The sequence below is a fragment of the Denticeps clupeoides genome, chromosome 19, assembly GCF_900700375.1.
Source record: "Denticeps clupeoides chromosome 19, fDenClu1.1, whole genome shotgun sequence".
NCBI lineage: Eukaryota > Metazoa > Chordata > Actinopteri > Clupeiformes > Denticipitidae > Denticeps > Denticeps clupeoides.
This window is the reverse complement of record NC_041725.1, coordinates 2,322,795-2,342,287: the sequence shown is the minus strand read 5'-3', so window position 1 is coordinate 2,342,287 and position 19,493 is coordinate 2,322,795. Positions and strand designations below refer to the sequence as shown.

Below are 19,493 nucleotides of genomic sequence, written 5' to 3'. Positions count from 1 at the left end.
TCCAGGCCCCAAGTGACATCTTCAGTTCTTTTTTTGCCCCATACATGCGTTAACACTACTCACCAGTGAGGATTATTAGGCCAGACATTACATGTTTTTGGGCATCAGTGAGAAGAAGGCTTGTCCTACTGTGAACAACAAACCTCTTGTCTCAGTTGTCCAGTGTGAGATATGTCTGTTTTAAAAGCCCCCTGACCAAAGTGTGTTGGTTTTTATGCTCCATTCCACAAGCCATCATAAATTGGGCTCAAAGAGCTAGACTCCATTTCTCTTTTACGGTGTGTGTCTCTGGAGATGAATAAAGCCATAAACGCCAGGTGTAAGATTTATGCACGCTAAGTAGAAGGCACATATTTTTGTGTGTTTATGTGCACATGTGTATGGCTATTTGTGTGTGATTACATGTACAAATGTGTGCATTTATTTATAACCTGGCTTTTGCACATGACGTTGGCCTAATAGACCTAACAAAATCACATTATCTCACCCTTTTCCCTGGGAAAATTATTATTTTCAATAATGTCAACTTAATTGAGAGTGGGGACATGACTGCTGCTGTGTTTTGTACTCCTCAGAGGAACAAAAGGACACTGTGGTAACCCCTGGTAACCCTCACTCGCTGACATTTCATAAGCAATTAATGCCCTTTGGAATCAATACTTCACAGGCACAACTAGCCTTTCATGACATCTCTGGGCAAAGTTATTGTTGGACTTGTGACAGGAACGTCAATAATGAACTACGGCAGCTCCACTCCCTCACTTCACTTAAGCATATTCAAAGGCTGGTCTGTTGTGGTGGAAACGCTGACATAAATGACCAGACATCTGCAATGAGTTTATTAAAATGGCCTTTTTAATATTAAGCCCTTTCATGTTGATTTTACTAACACTTCGGGACTGTGTTATGTGAAAGGTTTGTCACATCAACTATGTCTTCAGAATTTACAGAAAAAACGGATTACTTCTTTGTTGTGTGAACCTAATAGCATCTAACTATCCATTGTGATAAATGATGATGTAGAACCCTGAACACTACTCTGGTTAACCCAATAACATAGAGGCAGATTGGATGAAAAAGAGAGTTCACAGGTCTGGGTGATACAGCACTAGTTTTTTATATGGGTGTTTGGACCAGGGTGTGACACCCACTCAGCCCTTTTTTACGTGAGTGTAATTCATTCTGACACCCAGATGACAAACTTTCATGTTTAAAATGGGATTACAGTTCATAATTGACAGCTGTCTACTTCCCCATACTGGACATCTGCATACAGGGTGCTGTCTCCGCTCCTCTTTTCTCAGCTCCTCTTTTAACACAATATCAGTGGACTTCACAAACATGATCTTTTTGTAGTTATCTAAAAACCAAAACCAAACATGCAGTATTTATTCAAGTGAACCAGCGAATGTGACAACACTATCGTGGGTGAGGGCTTTGGCACTGATCTAAGTAAACAGCATATCGGTGGTCATAGTGTGCTCCAGAATTTCTTCGGATGGAATCTGATGAACAAAGTAAGCATCACTTTGACAATATTCACAAATGGCTGCAAAATAGAGAAGGAGTGAAGTCATTTGGTAGAATGACAGTAGAGTTTGGTGTGCCCGAATTGACTCGAGCAGAGATTCCTCTTGTGCTTGCATCGTAGCTCATTTGTCTTGTTTCTTCAGGGAATTATGTAAATGTAACACTGTATTGCCTGGACGTGGTCCAGACTGAGATCCCATATGTATGATGTGATGAACTTCCAAGATGATCTTCCAAGATGATCTTGAAAAGATTACCATAACGGCAAAGTCAGTTTTCCACACCTGCCCTGGTAGAGCTGTGCTCAGAAGATTATGGCCAGTGATGGATGCTGTTAGCCATCGGCAGGTGTTTCCTTCATGGCTGGTTAAACTTTGTTGATGCAAAGCGCCGTCATGGCAACACACATTGATTGCAGCTGATTCCAGGTCAGGCGGCATTTGTTACTGGTCTCTGCCTACATTTGTTAACCTCTGTATGCTTGACGCTAGTGAATGGCTGAACACACAGTCTCTTTTCTGGTCTTTATCTATCCCACTAGAGCCTGAAGTAATACATTCAGAATTAAATTCATGCACTTTGTCTGTGCAAGCAGAGATAGTCTGACAAAAGCCAGTGGGCCTTTTGTTTCTCTAAATTTGACCATTATAAAAAGACAAGGCATCCCCTGAAGCATGTCTTGGCAAGTCAACAAGGTCTTAAACATACTTATTATGCTCAGAGAATTTTCCAATGTTGTGTTTTACCCTTCAGCACTTCAGATTTCAAGAGCCATGAATCCCTTTTTTCTTCACAGTATTCTTTTAAATAAACTGCTATGAAAGTCATGTGGACTGAGTGGGTCACAAAATGTTTTTAACACAATGCAAGGTTTAAACTCAAGATGATGCTTTGTGGAAGGGGACAATTCAAAAAAGTTCATAGTTCTGAGCTGGCATATTCTTCCACTGCAGAAAAAGCACAGATAATTAGCGCATGTGTTGAACAATACATTGTTGTACTCTTCCGACTTCTTCCAGTTGATCCAGTATGCAAAGATATGCAAGATGCATCTTGCCCATGTCAGAAATGCATTGTGCAAGATATTACAAAATGAACTTACAACAGAGATTACATTATTCAGCACTTCACATCTTTTTGCCACCTGCATTTCCAGCAGCACAGGTGCATGCACAGTGACTTCCACAGAAATGAGGACTTATTCTGTCATGGAAGATAAAATATCAGACAAATAATTTATAATCTACATTCAATTGGCCACTTCTGATTATTTTCTTATTTTTGGCAAAAAATAGACAAACTAGTCATTGATTTTCAAAAATTAACAACTTAAATACATTAATGAAATAAATGGCCAAACAGAATGGATGACAAATCATTAAAATAGGTAATTGGAGGTCTCTGTTTTTCCCTCATGTCTCTGCAGAATTTTCCCTTCCAAAAAGTTCACCTTTCCATCACAAAGCAGCTAAAAATATACAGAGACATCTGCAGTTTGCTGGTATCCCTCTGCCCACACACACTGACTGTCTGCCAGACATTCACACGTGTTGCTGTGTCGTGCAGTTAATGGTTTCATAACGGTGCTGCCTCCTCCGATCCCCAAACCAATCATTTGTCCGTTTTTATATTTATTTACCCAAAGGTATCCAGTGTTCCATACAGAAAGACCAGCTGCCGTTCTGATGATGAATAATGTAAGCCAGCATTCAGAACAGAATGGGCCCAGTGTGTGTGCCTAGATGAATTTTGCAAAATGAAGAGTTTGTGTTGCAGCATCGCTCTCTCCAGAGATTACACGTACAGCCAAAGTAATCCTTCAGAAAGGATATATCTAACAGTTCTTACTTTAGGATGTAACTAATACTATACTGCTAAAGGCTGATTCTCAGGGGTATTAAGTAATATTTTTTTTCATTGAAATATAGTTCCAGTATGTATGATTACTTACAAATTTGGTTGAATTGTTTGAAACAAGTAAGCACAGCCTGTGGCAGAATTAAAGAATTCAGCCTGTGGCAGAATTAAAGAATTAAATGATGAAACACTGTTTTGTGTTGCTTTGCAGATGTGCTGAGTGACATGTTCAGAAGGCTTGTTCTGCTGCGCCACTGTCCCCTCGGTATGCAGCCCTTTCTGCTGCCGCCCAGTGAAGCTCTCATAAAGCATTTATAACCATAGGTGAGTTATCACTTCCACTAAATCAGGAATCACTTGGATATACAAACCCCAACATGTATTGTACATGGAAAAATGATAAGACTGGTGGAAAATGAGCTGATGGATCATAACCAGAAAACTGAGTTTAAGCTTAAACAGAATGTCCATCAGATTTAAGAGCATAGGCTTTAAATGGCAGAATCTGTTAAATATGTCAGACATTCACAATGTCATGATATCCTGATGGCAAAGGCAAAGAGACAGGACCATGGCAGTATTGCTGAGCTGCACCATCACTGCCAATGTTAGATGCAGTAAGACAAGACCAAAAAAAAGTAACGTGGTAGACCCCAGTGAAAGTTCATGAAGACAGAGACCTAACCTTTACCTAAAGTAATGATTACTGATGCTGACTGCAATAACCATTTAACAGTAACTGATAACAGTATTCATAATCACAATAAATTTATCTATCTATTCACCTGCAAAAAATACTAATACCCCCTCCCAAGATTTTGTTCAAAACCTTTTTAGGTTAAAGACAAGATTTTTTTATGGATGAGAAGACTAAAAATAAAAAAATAAAGAAAGAACTGGGAAATATAAGACAACAACAGGAAGGTTATATTAGCCCAGAATTCTTCATTTTGGTATTACAGTGTTTTTTTTCAGTGATAAACAACTCCATAAAACTACTTTTTACATGAGTTTTCCATTAATTTGATGAATAGTTCTGTTTATTCATTGTGGAAGTTATTTATTTATTATTAATATAATGAGAAAACCTTTTCTTGCTGATTTATTTATCAACACATTTCATAGCTGTAATGCCGGAGTGTATGTTTTTTTAAATTTTTTTATAAAATGCAGATTCCTGATGAAATAGCACATTTTAAGCGACTAGAATTTTAAACCATTAACAGGAAAAAAAATTCTTAAAAAAAAAGTAACTGAGCCACACTTGCCAAACGGGATCCAATATTTAATAAACATAATATGATATTTAGTTATTTATATTGCTAATTATAGAACTGTTGTAATTATTGTACATTTTTACATAAGCAACCCTTTCTTGAAAATTGCATGCTTTTTGAACATTGCAGAGAGGGAATTCAGCAACTGACATTATCTGATAAAAAGAATGTGAGGGACATGTTTAAGTGAAATCAAACAAATGACATTCAGCCTTCTAAAGTGGGTTTTGAATGTGTGAAATTGTAAGACTGTATGGTGCAGAACCAGGCCTGGCAATATTTTAGGTGACGTCCCCATGCATCACAGTAAATTCCACTGCTAGTATAGATATAGTCATAAGAAACTTAATGGCTTTGTCTTAGACATTTTATTATTTAAATAAACCAATTGCAAATTTAAAATACTTAGCCTTCTTATTTGTTAAACACTTTTGTTACACTTTTTTTTCTTCCTCCAGTGTTTTTATAATTCAACTGTATGATCCAAAACAATTACAGAAGTATAGAAGAAAAAAAAAAAAAAAAACTTTAAATTTAACAGTTAGCAATAGAATAATATACAATTCAACAAATAAATTTGGCTTCCTTGCAGACATTTTGTAGGGTTTCATACAATAAATTGCATGAAGGAGCCTATGGATGTATGTGTATTGGTGTTGTATGTTAATATTAGTTTTTGATTAATACTTGTTTTATGTCTGATACAGGTAATGACGAGGCACAACATTAATCCTGGAGATGCCGAAGAGAAGGGACATCCTTGCCATTGTCTTGATAGTGTTACCTTGGACCCTGCTTATTACTGTCTGGCACCAAAGTGCAATTGCACCTCTCCTTGCCATACGAAAGGGTACAGACTCTCTCTTTCTCAGCATGGTTAACACAATTATGCAATGTTCTGCTTGTTACAAAATGTCCACATAATCTAACCGATGTATGTCAGGTCAAATCACATAGCTTTGAAAATTAGTGCTGTTACATTCTGTGGAGACAACAGGCAGTGGCAGTGTTCGACTTTTAAATCACCAGTCTAGTTAACTTTGCTGTCACATCAAAAGCCTGACTGTGTGCTCCGTGTAATTGCGTGCCCCACTCAATCTCAATTACGTCTTACAATCCAAGCCTATACTGAAACCACAGTCACGTGAGGATTTTGCTGTGTACTTGTCAAACACACCCTGGGAGCAGTCTCATCTTGTGAGAAACCGTTCAAACTGCACTAGACCTCATTCTCTAAAACCCGAGGTGGACAGTAGCGAGGTAAATGTAATTTGCTACTGTTCTTAAGTCATTTAGTAATGTACTTTACTAAAGTATTTCCCTTTGGAGATATGTTTTTCAGCTCCATCAAGATTCAAAGCCAAATATCTTACTTTTTACTCCACCGCATTATGTGGAATTTGTTGGTTTATTTTCCAAAAAGAGCTCATTTTAAGTATGGGCTGTGTGCATGGAGCTCTGCACATGTAAAAGTGTATAAAATATAAACACAGATGTTATAATGAGTAAGTAAAAATGATGTAATGGCATCTAATGTCTAGTTGCTGTTATTAAAAACTATTTAAATCTGATCAAAAAATGGTCAGAGCATCAAAATAAGGGTTTGAATACAGCTATACAGCAAGCACTCACCTCAGATAAAGCTGAAACCAGCACAAAGTAAAGAGTGAACATCAAATATCAGAACAGCTAGAGACAAGTTCAGTTATAAAGGGCGATCAGAACCCAGCACACATGTGAATTGCCATCTAAAACTAATTCTCAGTGACCTGAAATTTGTTTTTTGCCAATTTTAGAGAGGAAAAAATTATTTCATGCACACTCTGATAGTATTCAGCAGTAAACAAATCAGCACTGAACATCTTGATGTTTTTACATACATTCAATTATCTTGATTTTGGATGCGACATGACATCTTCTGGGCTGTTCTGTAGACTTTGTCCTGCTTCCCTCAACAAGAACATGATCCATCTACTGCCTATCTATCTATTTTCTTTACACATTTTAGTGGCTGAGCCATGTGCAGGCAGATTCTCAGTGTGCTCAGTAAGGTTATGAGGTTATGCATTTCTGGAGCTTAGATGTTAGACCTTGGTCCCATTCTTGCCTGATCTAGGTTTTCAGTTGCTGAAGAGTTTGTGGTTGTCAAACATTCTCTATTCGTGAAAGATCTGGGGACTCATCTCAGACAAAGTCATGCTGTTGAAATAGCTTCACTATGACATTTTGCATTGTCCTGCTAAAATACACAAAGAATTCCCTGATATAGATGTCATCTGGAGGGGAGTGCTAAAACCTTTACAGACTTTTAAACATTCATAGTTCCAAAACATGTAACTTACAAAACATGTAAGCTGCCCACATTGGATGTACTTATGCACCCCCATACCATTAGAGTAACTGGCTTTTGAATTTTAGACAGGAGGACACTGTGTGATGGTCATTTGAGGTGTTTAATTTTGAATGATTTTCTCTGAGGGAATGTAGTTTACAGTTTTGAGAAAAAGGTTTCAAGAAGTGTTTTAGCAATAATGAAATACTGCATTAGAAACTTCGCTTCAAAGGTGAAGAGATGTTCCACGCTCACCTCTTCCACAGCTTGACTCTAAGGTCGAGGACAACTTTCTTTCTGAAAACCATTTGATCATATTTGCAAAAGGGGTAAAAAAAAAAATTATATATTTAAAAACCAGACTGTAAATTTATCAGCCATCCTTAAAGGACTTTGCTTGATTTGGTCAATTGCTTGAGCTGATCTACTTAAACGACATTTGCACTAGAGCTAAATGATGCCCTCCTGACTAATGTCTCTCCCAGAGTTTTCATCCCTTAAATGACTGATTTACATGGCTTCAGTGCACTTTAGAATATCAACTCTAAAGAGTATCTAATCTTAGTCTGCCAAATAAAGGGAAGCACTCTCTACCCATCAATGCATTTGTGGAGTTAAATGTTGAGGCAGAATTGAGGGGGGTGGGTGTGTTGTTCCGTCAAGAAGTGAATCTCCACTACTATAGCGCCCACCAACCAAAAGGAGGAACATCTGGACTGTCAGGAGATTGTATTAATCTGTAAGAAACATCCAGTGAAAAGTAGGGCATTAGCATAGGGGTGTTATGGACAACTATTAGAGGTGGCACAAATCCCTCCGTCTCCTGTAATGATTCATGCGCATGTCTGTGTTCAATCTCTCATTTTAAGCTGTTTTAAAAATCACACCAAAAAAGAAGAAAAGAAAACATTTAAAAATACCCCAAAAGGCCCAAAATACCCCAAAAATCTGCCCAGGCAAAAACAAGATGACTTAATCCTTAGGCTTCTTGGTGCTAATGCACTAGCCTCTATCCAGGGGTTAAACTGACAAAGTGGAACAGATCCCAAAACTGAACCTGACTCACACTGAGCAGTAAAGGAATAAGGGTCAAAAGGCTATACTTGCAAATACATGACAAAATATTCATAATGCACTTGTTAATAGTACATATTCATGTTAAAAATCATGAAATATTCTCTGTCAACATTACACTAATTTCTCAAAAAGTCCCAGAAGAGTAAAATTTCCTGAACATTATTATAACACCACCACACAGCAGAGCTAATAGAAACAGTTCCATTGGGTCCGATATTTCCCAAATGAGACCCAAGGAGCCATTGCTTGTTAAGTCGCTGTATTGCAGTCTCATGGTGGTGCTCTCGCCTCTTTCAGCCTGTCACCACCTAGTCAGAGACCTTTTTATCATTCCAGAGAGGCTAGCATCCCATCGCTCCAGGCTTGCAGGTAGCTACCCGCCCCTAGTGTGTCGTCCCTTGAGCACAAATACAGCCTGAACAGCCCCGGGCGGGCTAACACTTTAATCTCTCTTCCTGTGCCCTTCAGATGATGGACCAGAGGGGCGGCAGGACTCAGGAACAGCTGGAGACTCCAAGGAGTACTGTTCTCCAGACAAGGACATAGTAGAGGTGGTGCGTACTGAGTATGTGTACACACGACCGCCACCGTGGTCAGACGTGCTACCCACCATTCACGTCATAACCCCGACTTACAGTCGGCCAGTGCAGAAGGCAGAGCTGACGCGACTGGCCAATACCTTCCTCCACGTGCCTAACTTACACTGGATCCTAGTGGAAGACTCTCAGCGGCGCACCCCGCTGGTCAGCCGGCTGCTGCGAGAGACAGGCCTGAACTACACACACCTCAATGTGGAGACACCGCGAAACTACAAACTGCGTGGTGACACCAGGGACCCACGGATCCCACGGGGGACAATGCAAAGAAACCTGGCACTGCGCTGGCTGAGGGAGACATTCAGCCCAAACAGCAGTCAGCCCGGTATTGTCTACTTCGCTGATGATGACAACACCTACAGCCTGGAGTTGTTTGAAGAGGTGAGAGAGCAAGACCATTAGCATCACAAGTAGGCACTTCATAGAAATAGTAACCAGTAATAAAGAGGTGACATGCACTGCCTTTCACACGTTTTTCATTTACCAATGTGTTTGGTAGAAAACGGTTTTGTCCATTGAAAAAAAATTATGGTGCTACTGACCATTTCTTATTCACTTTGAGTCTGTTTCTAAATTACCCCTAACTTTTGAATTAGCATAGGCTATGGAATAGCCAATGATTATTAAATAACCTGTAATCTTGCATGCTTTTGAACCATCTTTAGTTTTTAGCTTGTTTCTGCAGGAAACAAGGAAATTGCTTCTCTATATTTAACCATCACCCTCGGTGAGCAGTGGGCAGCCATGACAGGCGTCAGAGGATCAGTGCATGGGGACGGTGGTTTGCTCAGTGGCACCTTGGCGAACCAGCAACCTTCTGATTACGGGGCCACTTCCTTAACCGCTAGGCCACCCAAATTATGAAACATCTTCGCCAAATTATCACATTTTCTTGCACAAAGTTGATATGATTGAAAAGGAACCTAGATTCTGGGCCTGAAAATTCATGATGTTCCTGTTTGTTAGATTAAAGAACTATATTAGGTGCAGTTACAGGTATGGAGCAACAAATTCATCTCAAAATGGTGGTAGGGTGGTAGTAGCCTAGTAGGTAACACACTCGCCTATGAACCAGAAGACCCAGGTTCAAATCCCACTTGCTGCCATTGTGTCCCTGAGCAAGACACTTAACCCTAAGTTGCTCCAGGGAGACTGTCCCTGTAACTACTGGTTGTAAGTCGCTTTGGATAAGGGCGTCTCATAAATGCTGTAAATGTAAATGTCAAAATATCAGTAACCATACTAACAATACTGCAAACAAGCAAACAAAGGTAATTATATACAATTATATCCTAATCTACATGCCAACAGCAAAACCAGGGAAATTTGAAGCAAAAAAAAAAAAAAAAAGGCCCAGAGACAGCTGAGCATGAGTGATTAGTAGAGAACATTGATTTATTTATGACCAGCAAAGTTATTAAATCAAATCCTGGGATAATGTATAGCATTAGCATTATATATATTATATAAACAGAGCTCACCTACCCCCATATCAACAGCCTAGAAAAACACAGTCATTAGAAAACCAGAGGCAGTTCTGTACAGACCACATTCTTCACAACCCAACAGTTATTGATAACCACTAAAGCAATCTTTGAAGCCTTGATTGCGTTAAGGTGATAAAAATGACCAGGAGCAGTTCATAATTCTGCCTCCAACAACCACAGACACAGAGCCTGCTTAACCTGATGTGATTAGTAATGAACTGCAATATGGCTAGTCCCTGTTTGTGGGTAAAAGAGAGAAAGAACTGGACTGTGGCACGTTGGCTGTATTGGTGAGACTGTCATTACCTTTGCCTTGGGGATTGACCATAATAAGCTCATACAGAAGTCCTCAAATCATTTGTTGTCCTGTGCTGTCTCTGCAGTGACAGATGACTGTGGAGTCAGGGAATGCATCATGGTTTCTTTGTAATGTATAACATTTCATTGTCTGGCCTTGAGGTGAAATGTGTTAGTGTACCCATCATTACGGTTATCTAGTTTTCATGAAGCTCAAAAGTAATTTGTATGAAGTCTCTGTGTACAATAGAGGCAAAATGTATCATAAAGGTTTTTCTAATGAGGCAATATAGTGAAATGGTACCTCTGAGCATTTGACAACAGAGGGTATAGTCATAATCATAAAGGTTTATTATTATAGTAATAGTACAATGCACATCACAATGTTAATTAATGAACAAAAAAAAAGAATGAGCAGGCTAAATGGTGAAAGTGGTCAGAAAATTGTTTGGTGTAAATGGGAGACATTTGTATGCATTTTAATAGTTTTTTGGGGAAACATGTTTTACATTGTGTTTTTTTAAATTTGATTCAAAGTTAAAAGAAACAAATTGGACATGAACATTAGCATGACAATCTTCTGTCTTTATCACAGTCCTACGTTACATCCCAGAACAGCAGCGTAACTCCCTCAAATGACCATGTTTCCACCGAGGTGAAAGCATTCCGAAAGCGAGAAAGAGAGAGACAGGTTTAACACGACTTCATTGTCAACCGTGAAAGTTAGAGCACCTCATAAAATATGCATTTGCCCTTGTTAAAAACAACATTGCTGAAAGATGTGCATTAATTATTCAGACTTTTATTAAAAATGCTTATGCTGGCAGTGCAAATAGAGGGGCATATTTACAGAAGGCGGGTATTTTTATCCTACTGTTCAGAAAGCAGCTACCTTTGCATTTCAGCACAGTTTTTATTAGTTTGACCTTTTGCAAAATACCGAAGTCTCTGTTCAATCACGCAATTAATCAAGCACATTTGGCTTCTTTTGGAATGTATTTGCCTGTTCACCCCACTCAAAGCTAAATCAGACAAGATTCTTCTCTATAGGACCACAAATGGTTTGTGTATTTACATTACTATTTAAAGCACTAAAATAGCTCTAAAAATGCTAAAATGTCTGTATTTCCCAGGGCCATATAAGACGTAGCACATGAGGAGCATTCACTAAATGTCATAGCATTTATGGCTTCTTAATTTATTGAAGAAGAATAAATACAAGAAAGGACTGCCAGTTAGTTATAAGTCCTTCGTGTTATCTAAGCCCTTGTTGTTTGTGTGCCATTATGTCTGAAACTGACAGTTGGCCATTGTATTTGACATGCTGACAATGAAGAAGTAAAAGATAAGGATGTGTGTAAGCGGTTACACAATGCACCTGGCACTGGTACACTGTATATCTCTCTGTTGTTGTGTGGGTGCCATCCTCTGTGGCGTAGGGAACACGCTGTGCTACCCCGCTCATAAGGACTGATCGCAGATCTGCAGACTTTCATTAAACGCTGCGGCATGATCCCCTGAGCTGCCATCAGACATGATTCCCAGTCAGAGAACAGAGACATGAGCACACCGGAAACACCCAAAAGGAGTTATTAAAAACTAGCCAGAGAACTGTGCATTACAGTGTAATAATAGACCTATAGTATCTTGTCTTTTATTTAAAAGGTATGGTGTTTTATACTATAACTGAGATAATGTATTCTTTAAAGGGCGAATAATTCGTCCAGACTGCATTTGTCTCCAGGCTATATAGGTAGCTCTGAGAAAAGCAATAAGCCACGGCTTATTTCGTTTCAACGATTTTACCACTAAGGGATGTTAGACCCTTCATCATAATAAAATCATTGTGGCTCAATTAAAAAAAAAGAACAATAGCCTATACAAAATGAGTGCATACTTGAACAAATGTTTTTGTTACCTACAAAAGAAACATAACTCAGTTCATATTAGTATTTTTCCATAGCTCTGAATGCTCCTCTGCAAATTTCAGAACCAGAATTACTGTGAAAAGTCACATGAAGAAATACAAATACCTGTGTTGTGTTGATATAGTAGTGTTTGTATTTAATTCATAGCTCATTTACACTGCAGCCTAGTTTTCCAACTACAGGCAGCTGGCATGTTACTTCATATCAGCCATGCGATCACTTAGAGGAGTGGAGTGAAAAGCAGAAAGGAGTGATGTGTTTTTTTCCCACTTTCTTGCATTTCTGCACAGCCACTTCTCCCTCCTTCAAGGTGCTAGCTTCTGCATTTAAGAGCTGTGAGAACAGACTTGACTCATTAGGTTGTGTGCTCTTTTATCCTGAGAACCTACTTCTTTAGCTGCTCTCTCTCATTTGTGCTCTCAACAAAGCTCTTCACAATCTGGTGAGGGAGCGTTTGATGATGGGAGATTAAAGAGCCCCTCTGTTCCTCTGATCAGACCAGATGACCTACTCAAGGTCTCTAAGCCTCAGTGGATACAACACAGTCCCTCCTCCTAGTGACACTTGGTCTCTTTGGGATCATCTGAGAAGAGCCAGCAATATGCCAGTTGGCCAACGTTGAGTGGTGCTGCCCGAATGTCGACAATTTTCTGTATTGGTGGTCAGTAAGGGCTCATATGTATTTCTTCTGACAGGCCAATTTCCACTTCATTACCTTATGTCAGAACAGCTTTAGAAAGACTACCAATTCATGAAGGACCACCTACTATACGTACTGCTTACCACAGACATTTTAGATATCTAAAATGGTCTCTTAAGGTAAATCCAAGGCGCCACTGAGGTAGGACATGCTTAAGGAACCCTCATTTGGGCTGATAGGACAGCATTGGACTGGTAAATATTACTCCATTGGCATGCTGTTTTAATAGATTTTATTTGTAATTACTGATTGGTTTCAGGGTCAGTGTGGCTAAAATGAGTAATGTCAAAATGTGTCAAGAGATATATGAGATATTTATTTGACCATTTTTCATGTGAGATATGAAATCTTGGAATAACACAAAGCTGATTAAAAAGGTTATATGTTTATGAACAATGTGAGTCAGGGGAATAACAATATGTTTTTTTTATACGCAAATATGTATGACGAAATATGAAATTTGTATGTGAACGAGTGATTTTTTTCCAGCATTGACAGGATAAGGTGGAATTTTCATTTTCATTACAACAAAGTGTTGTTCATGTACATTCATGAGAACCTATTAAGTTACATATAAGGAATATCTGGATTCACCCACATGGACAAATTCTGGGTTCTGCATAAAGTAGTTGGAGAAGTGGCATGATTTAAATGACATTATATTACAACAGTCCATCAAACCATAACCGTACAGAATTTCACTGATATTCTTTTTTTTCTCTTCTTTAGATGCGGTCAACACGTAAGGTTTCAGTGTGGCCTGTGGCCTTTGTGGGCGGCCTGCGGTACGAGTCACCCAAGGTCAACGCTGCGGGAAAAGTTTATGGCTGGAAGACCGTTTTTGATCCACACCGGCCATTTGCAATTGACATGGCCGGCTTCGCCATAAACCTGCGCCTCATCCTTTTCAAGCCCCAGGCCTATTTCAAACTGCGTGGAGTTAAAGGGGGATACCAGGAGAGCAGCCTCCTGAGAGAACTGGTCACCCTCAATGACCTGGAACCTAAGGCTGCCAATTGCACTAAGGTGAGAGAAAGTTGGAGAATTTGAAGGAAAAAAATAAGTCTCCTCTGTATTTAACCAGCCGTGACAGGCGCCCAGGGAACAGTGTGTGGGAACGGTGCTTTGGTCAGTGGCACCTTGGCATAATGGGATTTGAACCGGCAACCTTCTGATTACGGGGCCGCTTAATTAAACGCTAGGCCACCACTGCCCATAACACTGAAAGTGTTTACGGCCATCAGAAACTGTGAAAAAATTGAAAATTTCAGCTAATTTTGTATGACTGTAAGCCTTGAACGTGGTTGTATGGTGGCTCAGTGGTTAGGGAAGACCTGGGAAGACCTAATTATGCAGGGGGATGACATTAGTGTTTTGGTTGGTTTTTGGGCCAAGGATCAAAATCCTTGGATTGACAGTTGGATTGCATCAGATTAAGTGATGATTCAATATCTTGCACTTTTTAAATATATCGTCGCTGTTAAAAGAAAATGCAGTGCAACCCAGAACTCCGGTGCAGAAGCCTTTCTGGTGTAGGATGTGTTTTCTCAACAAACGTTTTACAAGGATGAACGCAGCACAGCACAAAGACAGGCATACAGGCCTTTCACAGATAAACACGTGCTCGTGCCCACTTTCTCTCTGCCCTGTTCATGTTGGGTTTGCTTAGTCATTCTGCAAGCAGAGAGCTGGCAAGAAATTCCCAGTTCACAACAGCAGTCCAAAACCAGGCCTGTAACTACTGGTAAGTGTCTAATAATAGCCCGGTAATGTCCTTCTCACAGGACAGATCTTTTCTGTGGAGTAAAATACGGATAATGAAAAAAACATTATTAAAATGTAAAGTGCAATAACAGTTACATAATAAAAAAAACATTCTTGAAATTATTTTGTCAGTGTCTGATAATTCAGATGGTTAAAGGGTATTAGGAAATTTAGGTTTGGACCTGGAAGACCCTTCACATGTTTTAGGGTTGACATTAAAACGTTGCGTTTCTCCATTCAATCACTTGGTACAACCGTTCTTGTGTTATATTTAAATACATTTAAACTCTAAGTGAGTGCACTTGTTCTCAGAAGATGGCAGTCTGCTGCGAGTTGCCCTAATGTGCTGGCTGCTAAATATGGAGACAGATGAGACCTGCCGCTGCTCTGCAGAGAAAACAGTGTGCTGAGCGTGTTTAAATGTGCGTTACAAAGTTTATATTATGTAATGATTATGCTTTCAGTAATACATTTTTTTTCCTCAAAAGGAAAAATATTATAGACAAGATTTATGTAACAATAGGATTCAAAACCAGAGTGGTCCCATATATGACATACATAAATCATACCAATTTTTGTTTTTCTGTTTTAGATTCTGGTTTGGCACACAAGGACTGAGAAGCCAGTTCTGGTTAATGAAGGCAAGAAAGGATTCACAGACCCAAATGTGGAAATCTGACACAAACCCTGGTAAGACCAGTAAGACAAACAATTTCAAAAAAGAGAAAACAAAATCAATATTTGGCATGATCACCCTTTGAATTTAAAACAGCATCAATTCTTCTAAGTATTTTTGCACATCATTTTTAAAGGGACAATGATGGTAGGTGTAAGTGCTTTATGCTATGAATTTGGATAATTATGACTTCACGTAAATTTGTCATTCATTTATTATTGTGGCTTGTAGTACAGTGTATTGTTTTCTAGAAGAGCAATCATATATTACAAAAAACAACAGTTCTTGCGAACAGGCCTGAAAAATGTATTAATGCTGATTGTGAGCACTGGGTGGACCAAAGTACCTCTTACTCAATGAAACATTTCTGAGGCCAAAATAAACCTCTGCTTTCTGCAAATTAGTCTATAAAAATTAGATTAAATCAAAATATAACCAGTCTTTGTTTTGTTTTCTTCCACAGGTCCTTAATAGGCATTTTGAGGATCAGTGTTCAATTAGAATCAAAAAGCAGAAAAATGAATGACTGATCCTATATCAAAAAAACTCTTAACACAAATGTAAAGTTTCACATTAAAGCACAGAGTAGATGGCAATATTTATCAGGTTTAATGTGACTAAACTCACCTCAAACACAGACCAACTACGGATGCCGCCTCATGGATGGGCGATGGACCTTGAATGGCGCCATCCAACCATGGAACCTTCCGGTTAGCTGGAAGACAGCACAATGACCAGTCCAGACAATAGCTGCCTGTTGCTGTCAGGTCCGAGGTCAACTGGTTTGAACTTTAGCCTGCGTAGAGATTACAGCTGGCACTATAGAAGGACGCCATTGTATATATGAACTCAGCTGAAGACTGACAAATGAAGAAGCGCCTGAGGGAACATAATAATAATAATAATAATAATACACCCTGAAATGAGCTGTCCTCTGACCCCAACAGGACAAATGATCATTCCATGTGTGTGTTTTTTTTCTTTCTTAAAAGTGACAATATCTAGAAGGGAAGATGTGTTTTTCATAATTTTATGCTTTTGTTGTTTAACAGTCAGCCGCACTGTCTTGCTGTGGATCCTTGCTGCCATTTCAGTGTTCGATCCTCTCACATCTCATTTGAAAACTCTGAATCAGCTAAGAACGAAAGCATCTGCTCATATCTGATTTTATACGCCAGAACTAACCCAGAGATTTCCAAAAGACCCTGGCATTCTCCAGCAGCACTTACAGACATACCTGCAGTGTTCCTGGGCTGATACCCCTGTAAATAATCACAATCACTGGCTAATATTAAAAAAAGAACAAATGGCATAACTACTGTATTTATGTAACCTTGTAAGCTAAAGAAGATGAAACCTCAGCATATTAAACTGAAAAAGAATTTGCACATGTTCACTGAAGACTTATGGTACTCCAGCACTTAGCCAAGAGTCTAATTGAGCCCCGGCATTTTCTCGAAGCCAACAACAGACCATAGTGGTCACTAGAGTTAGAAGTTAGAAGCGGTGCGTCCCAGTGTTGAAGGCAGCAGCCAGTGTGTTTTTGGACAAACCAACCAGTGGCATGGTTAATATTCTGTTTTAATGTAGAACCAATGTAAGCCATGGATTTTACCCTGGATATTTACCCACCAGCACCTGATTGCAATTGCAGGGTCTTAAGTAGAACTAGCGAGGTGCGTTGCACTGAACACATTAATCATAACTGGACACTTGCACTTTTTTGCTCATTTGTATCATTTTTAGGCAACCCTTTCTGCTGTACGAGGGGCAATTACACTGGAGCTATACAGCACGTTCAGTAATTACTTCAGCACATGTTTAATGCTAATGACATTGATAAGAAGGCCTTAGGAATGTGTTATGTAGCAAAAATGAAGTTATCCCTCCCTTCTACGGTGCCCATGCTCAGTGCGTCAAAGGAGGGGATCATGAGTCTTATCTGTACATAAGAGGATGCAGAGATAAAATACTAATCTGTGTTTACCGCTCAGAGATGTTGTATTTCATCTGCCATTTCTACATTTATGTGTGATCCAAGCCATGTAGCTTTCAGAACGATTCCTGCACCACGTGGGCACAAGCTTTCACTCTCCCCATGGACACATCAAAAGCTTTTTTATCTCTCTGTACAAGCTCATTGTACAGTATTTTTACCCATAGATCAGTTAGGCATCATTTTCAGAAAATGAATTTGGCAGTGAAGTGCAGCAAAATAATACAAAAAAGCACAAAAATACAAGCATGTATCCAAAAAATAAATAATGCCTCCAATATCTAGGGTTAAGGTTTTTCCTCTTAAATGCAGGAGAATTAATAAAAATAACCTTTTTTCTTGCATAATAATGCTTTGAAACATGATAATAAACCCTCACTCCAATACAGCGTACACAGGGGATTTCAAAGAAAAAATCTTCATATCTGGTAGACAATAGACAACCATAATGTTGCCATTGGAAACAGAAATATAAAGAATTATGAAGAGCTCCTCGGTGAAATATCTTCAGTTTGGTGATTAAAGAAGAGTTTTTTTTTCGTGAACAGCTTGCACAACCTGCAAGGCTTGAGCTTTCAAAGAGAAGCTCAACAAACGCATTCATCCTCATGATATGTCTTGTATTTTTCTCAAATGGAAGATGCATGAGCACCTTATTTCTGTCTGTCAAGAAATATGTAAATCATTTTTTTTCTTACATTTTGGGAATGTGTTTGATTTCAAAATGCCTCTGTAAAAAAACTTAATCAGATATTTGACTGTATAAGAAGGACCATAATTTTTTAATTAAACTGTGTACTCACTGGTGCATCGTAAATGTAAAAATAATGTTAATAATTTAATAAATTTCAATTGGTTGCAGATTTCCAAAGTTTATCTTGGAAACCATTCAAACTGTGTCCCTAACAGCATGATAAAGGACACGCAAACTGTGATAACAGCTGGACGTCTTTTTATCCTCCAATCCAAAAATATAAAGAAAGATGTCTACAAAAAAATTAATCTGAATTGTGGCTATGAGAGAACAAAAGAAAACAGCAACATTTGACTTTTTATTTAACTGTAACATGGCCAGTCCTGCAGATGTGCTAAGCCTCAGATAAGCGCAATGAAATCATGGGAAAAAAAAAACAAAGATTCTCATTAAGATGGTGCTTAAAGTGAGGTATTAAAACATCAAAGCTTTCAATCCTGGTTATTTGTAATCTGCATTTTGCCCCATTCATGTGTCATTTGGAGATTTGATTTGCACTTGCTCATTGCAATTGAGACGAAGTGAGTGATTGTCTTTAAATGTTGTCCTCAGTGCTACTCTGAGCATTGTCTATTTATTCTACATGACTATCATTTATTTATTTATTTATTTGGTGCATTTTTGTCATCTCTTAAATCCTAATTTTTCCCCTTCTCTCCTTCTGTGACTGTCGATAATATTGGTCAAGCGTCACCACTTTTCAGAAAGTGCACAGTACACCAAAACTACTGCACATTGCATAGTCTGTTATGGAGCCTTAACCATGCCACGACCATTTTGTGCATATTTTACACAGAGATGCTTGGTGACACTGAATGATTATTAGATCTAGAGCAAGAAGGGACTACACTTTTCTCTAGCTATTATTGTCCAGTTTTTTCATGATTGACCATATACAATGCAATTTTACCATTCCCTTTTACCATTTTGCCTGAAAATCTGTTTCCACATATAGTTTCCATGAGTTTCATCCATTAACAAAGTCAAATCACTAAACAGTTACTGCACAATGTATTATTGTATTGAAGATACCAGCAGTGCTAAGCGTGTTAGCCTTGGCTTGTTAGGTGTGTGTGTGTGTGTGTGTGTGTGTATATAATGTTTTTTTCTGCATTTGCCACAGGCCCTGTCACAAAGTGCTTTTCTGAAAGCCTGTCATATTGGTCCACCTTATGGTTTAAGGAATCACTGCACCCAGCTTTTCCCTGCATTTATTGCCTGC

At 38.8% G+C, this 19,493-nt stretch overlaps 1 protein-coding gene across 3 annotated transcripts in view; it reads left to right on the top strand.

The window, feature by feature from the left end:
* Positions 1-18,380, top strand: part of b3gat1a (beta-1,3-glucuronyltransferase 1 (glucuronosyltransferase P) a) — a 65,337-nt gene extending 46,957 nt beyond the window's left edge. The window contains exons 3-9 of one of the 3 annotated variants that reach the window (XM_028962595.1): positions 3,599-3,711; positions 5,372-5,514; positions 8,371-8,442; positions 8,542-9,050; positions 13,811-14,107; positions 15,438-15,535; positions 15,985-18,380. In XM_028962595.1, the coding sequence (XP_028818428.1) occupies positions 5,403-5,514; positions 8,371-8,442; positions 8,542-9,050; positions 13,811-14,107; positions 15,438-15,524 (1,077 nt within the window). In that variant the 5' untranslated portion in view covers positions 3,599-3,711; positions 5,372-5,402 and the 3' untranslated portion in view covers positions 15,525-15,535; positions 15,985-18,380. The remainder of the gene's footprint in view (positions 1-3,598; positions 3,712-5,371; positions 5,515-8,370; positions 8,443-8,541; positions 9,051-13,810; positions 14,108-15,437; positions 15,536-15,984) is intronic. The other 2 variants (XM_028962596.1, XM_028962597.1) reach the window with 2 other exon arrangements.
* Positions 18,381-19,493: the final 1,113 nt, after the last annotated feature.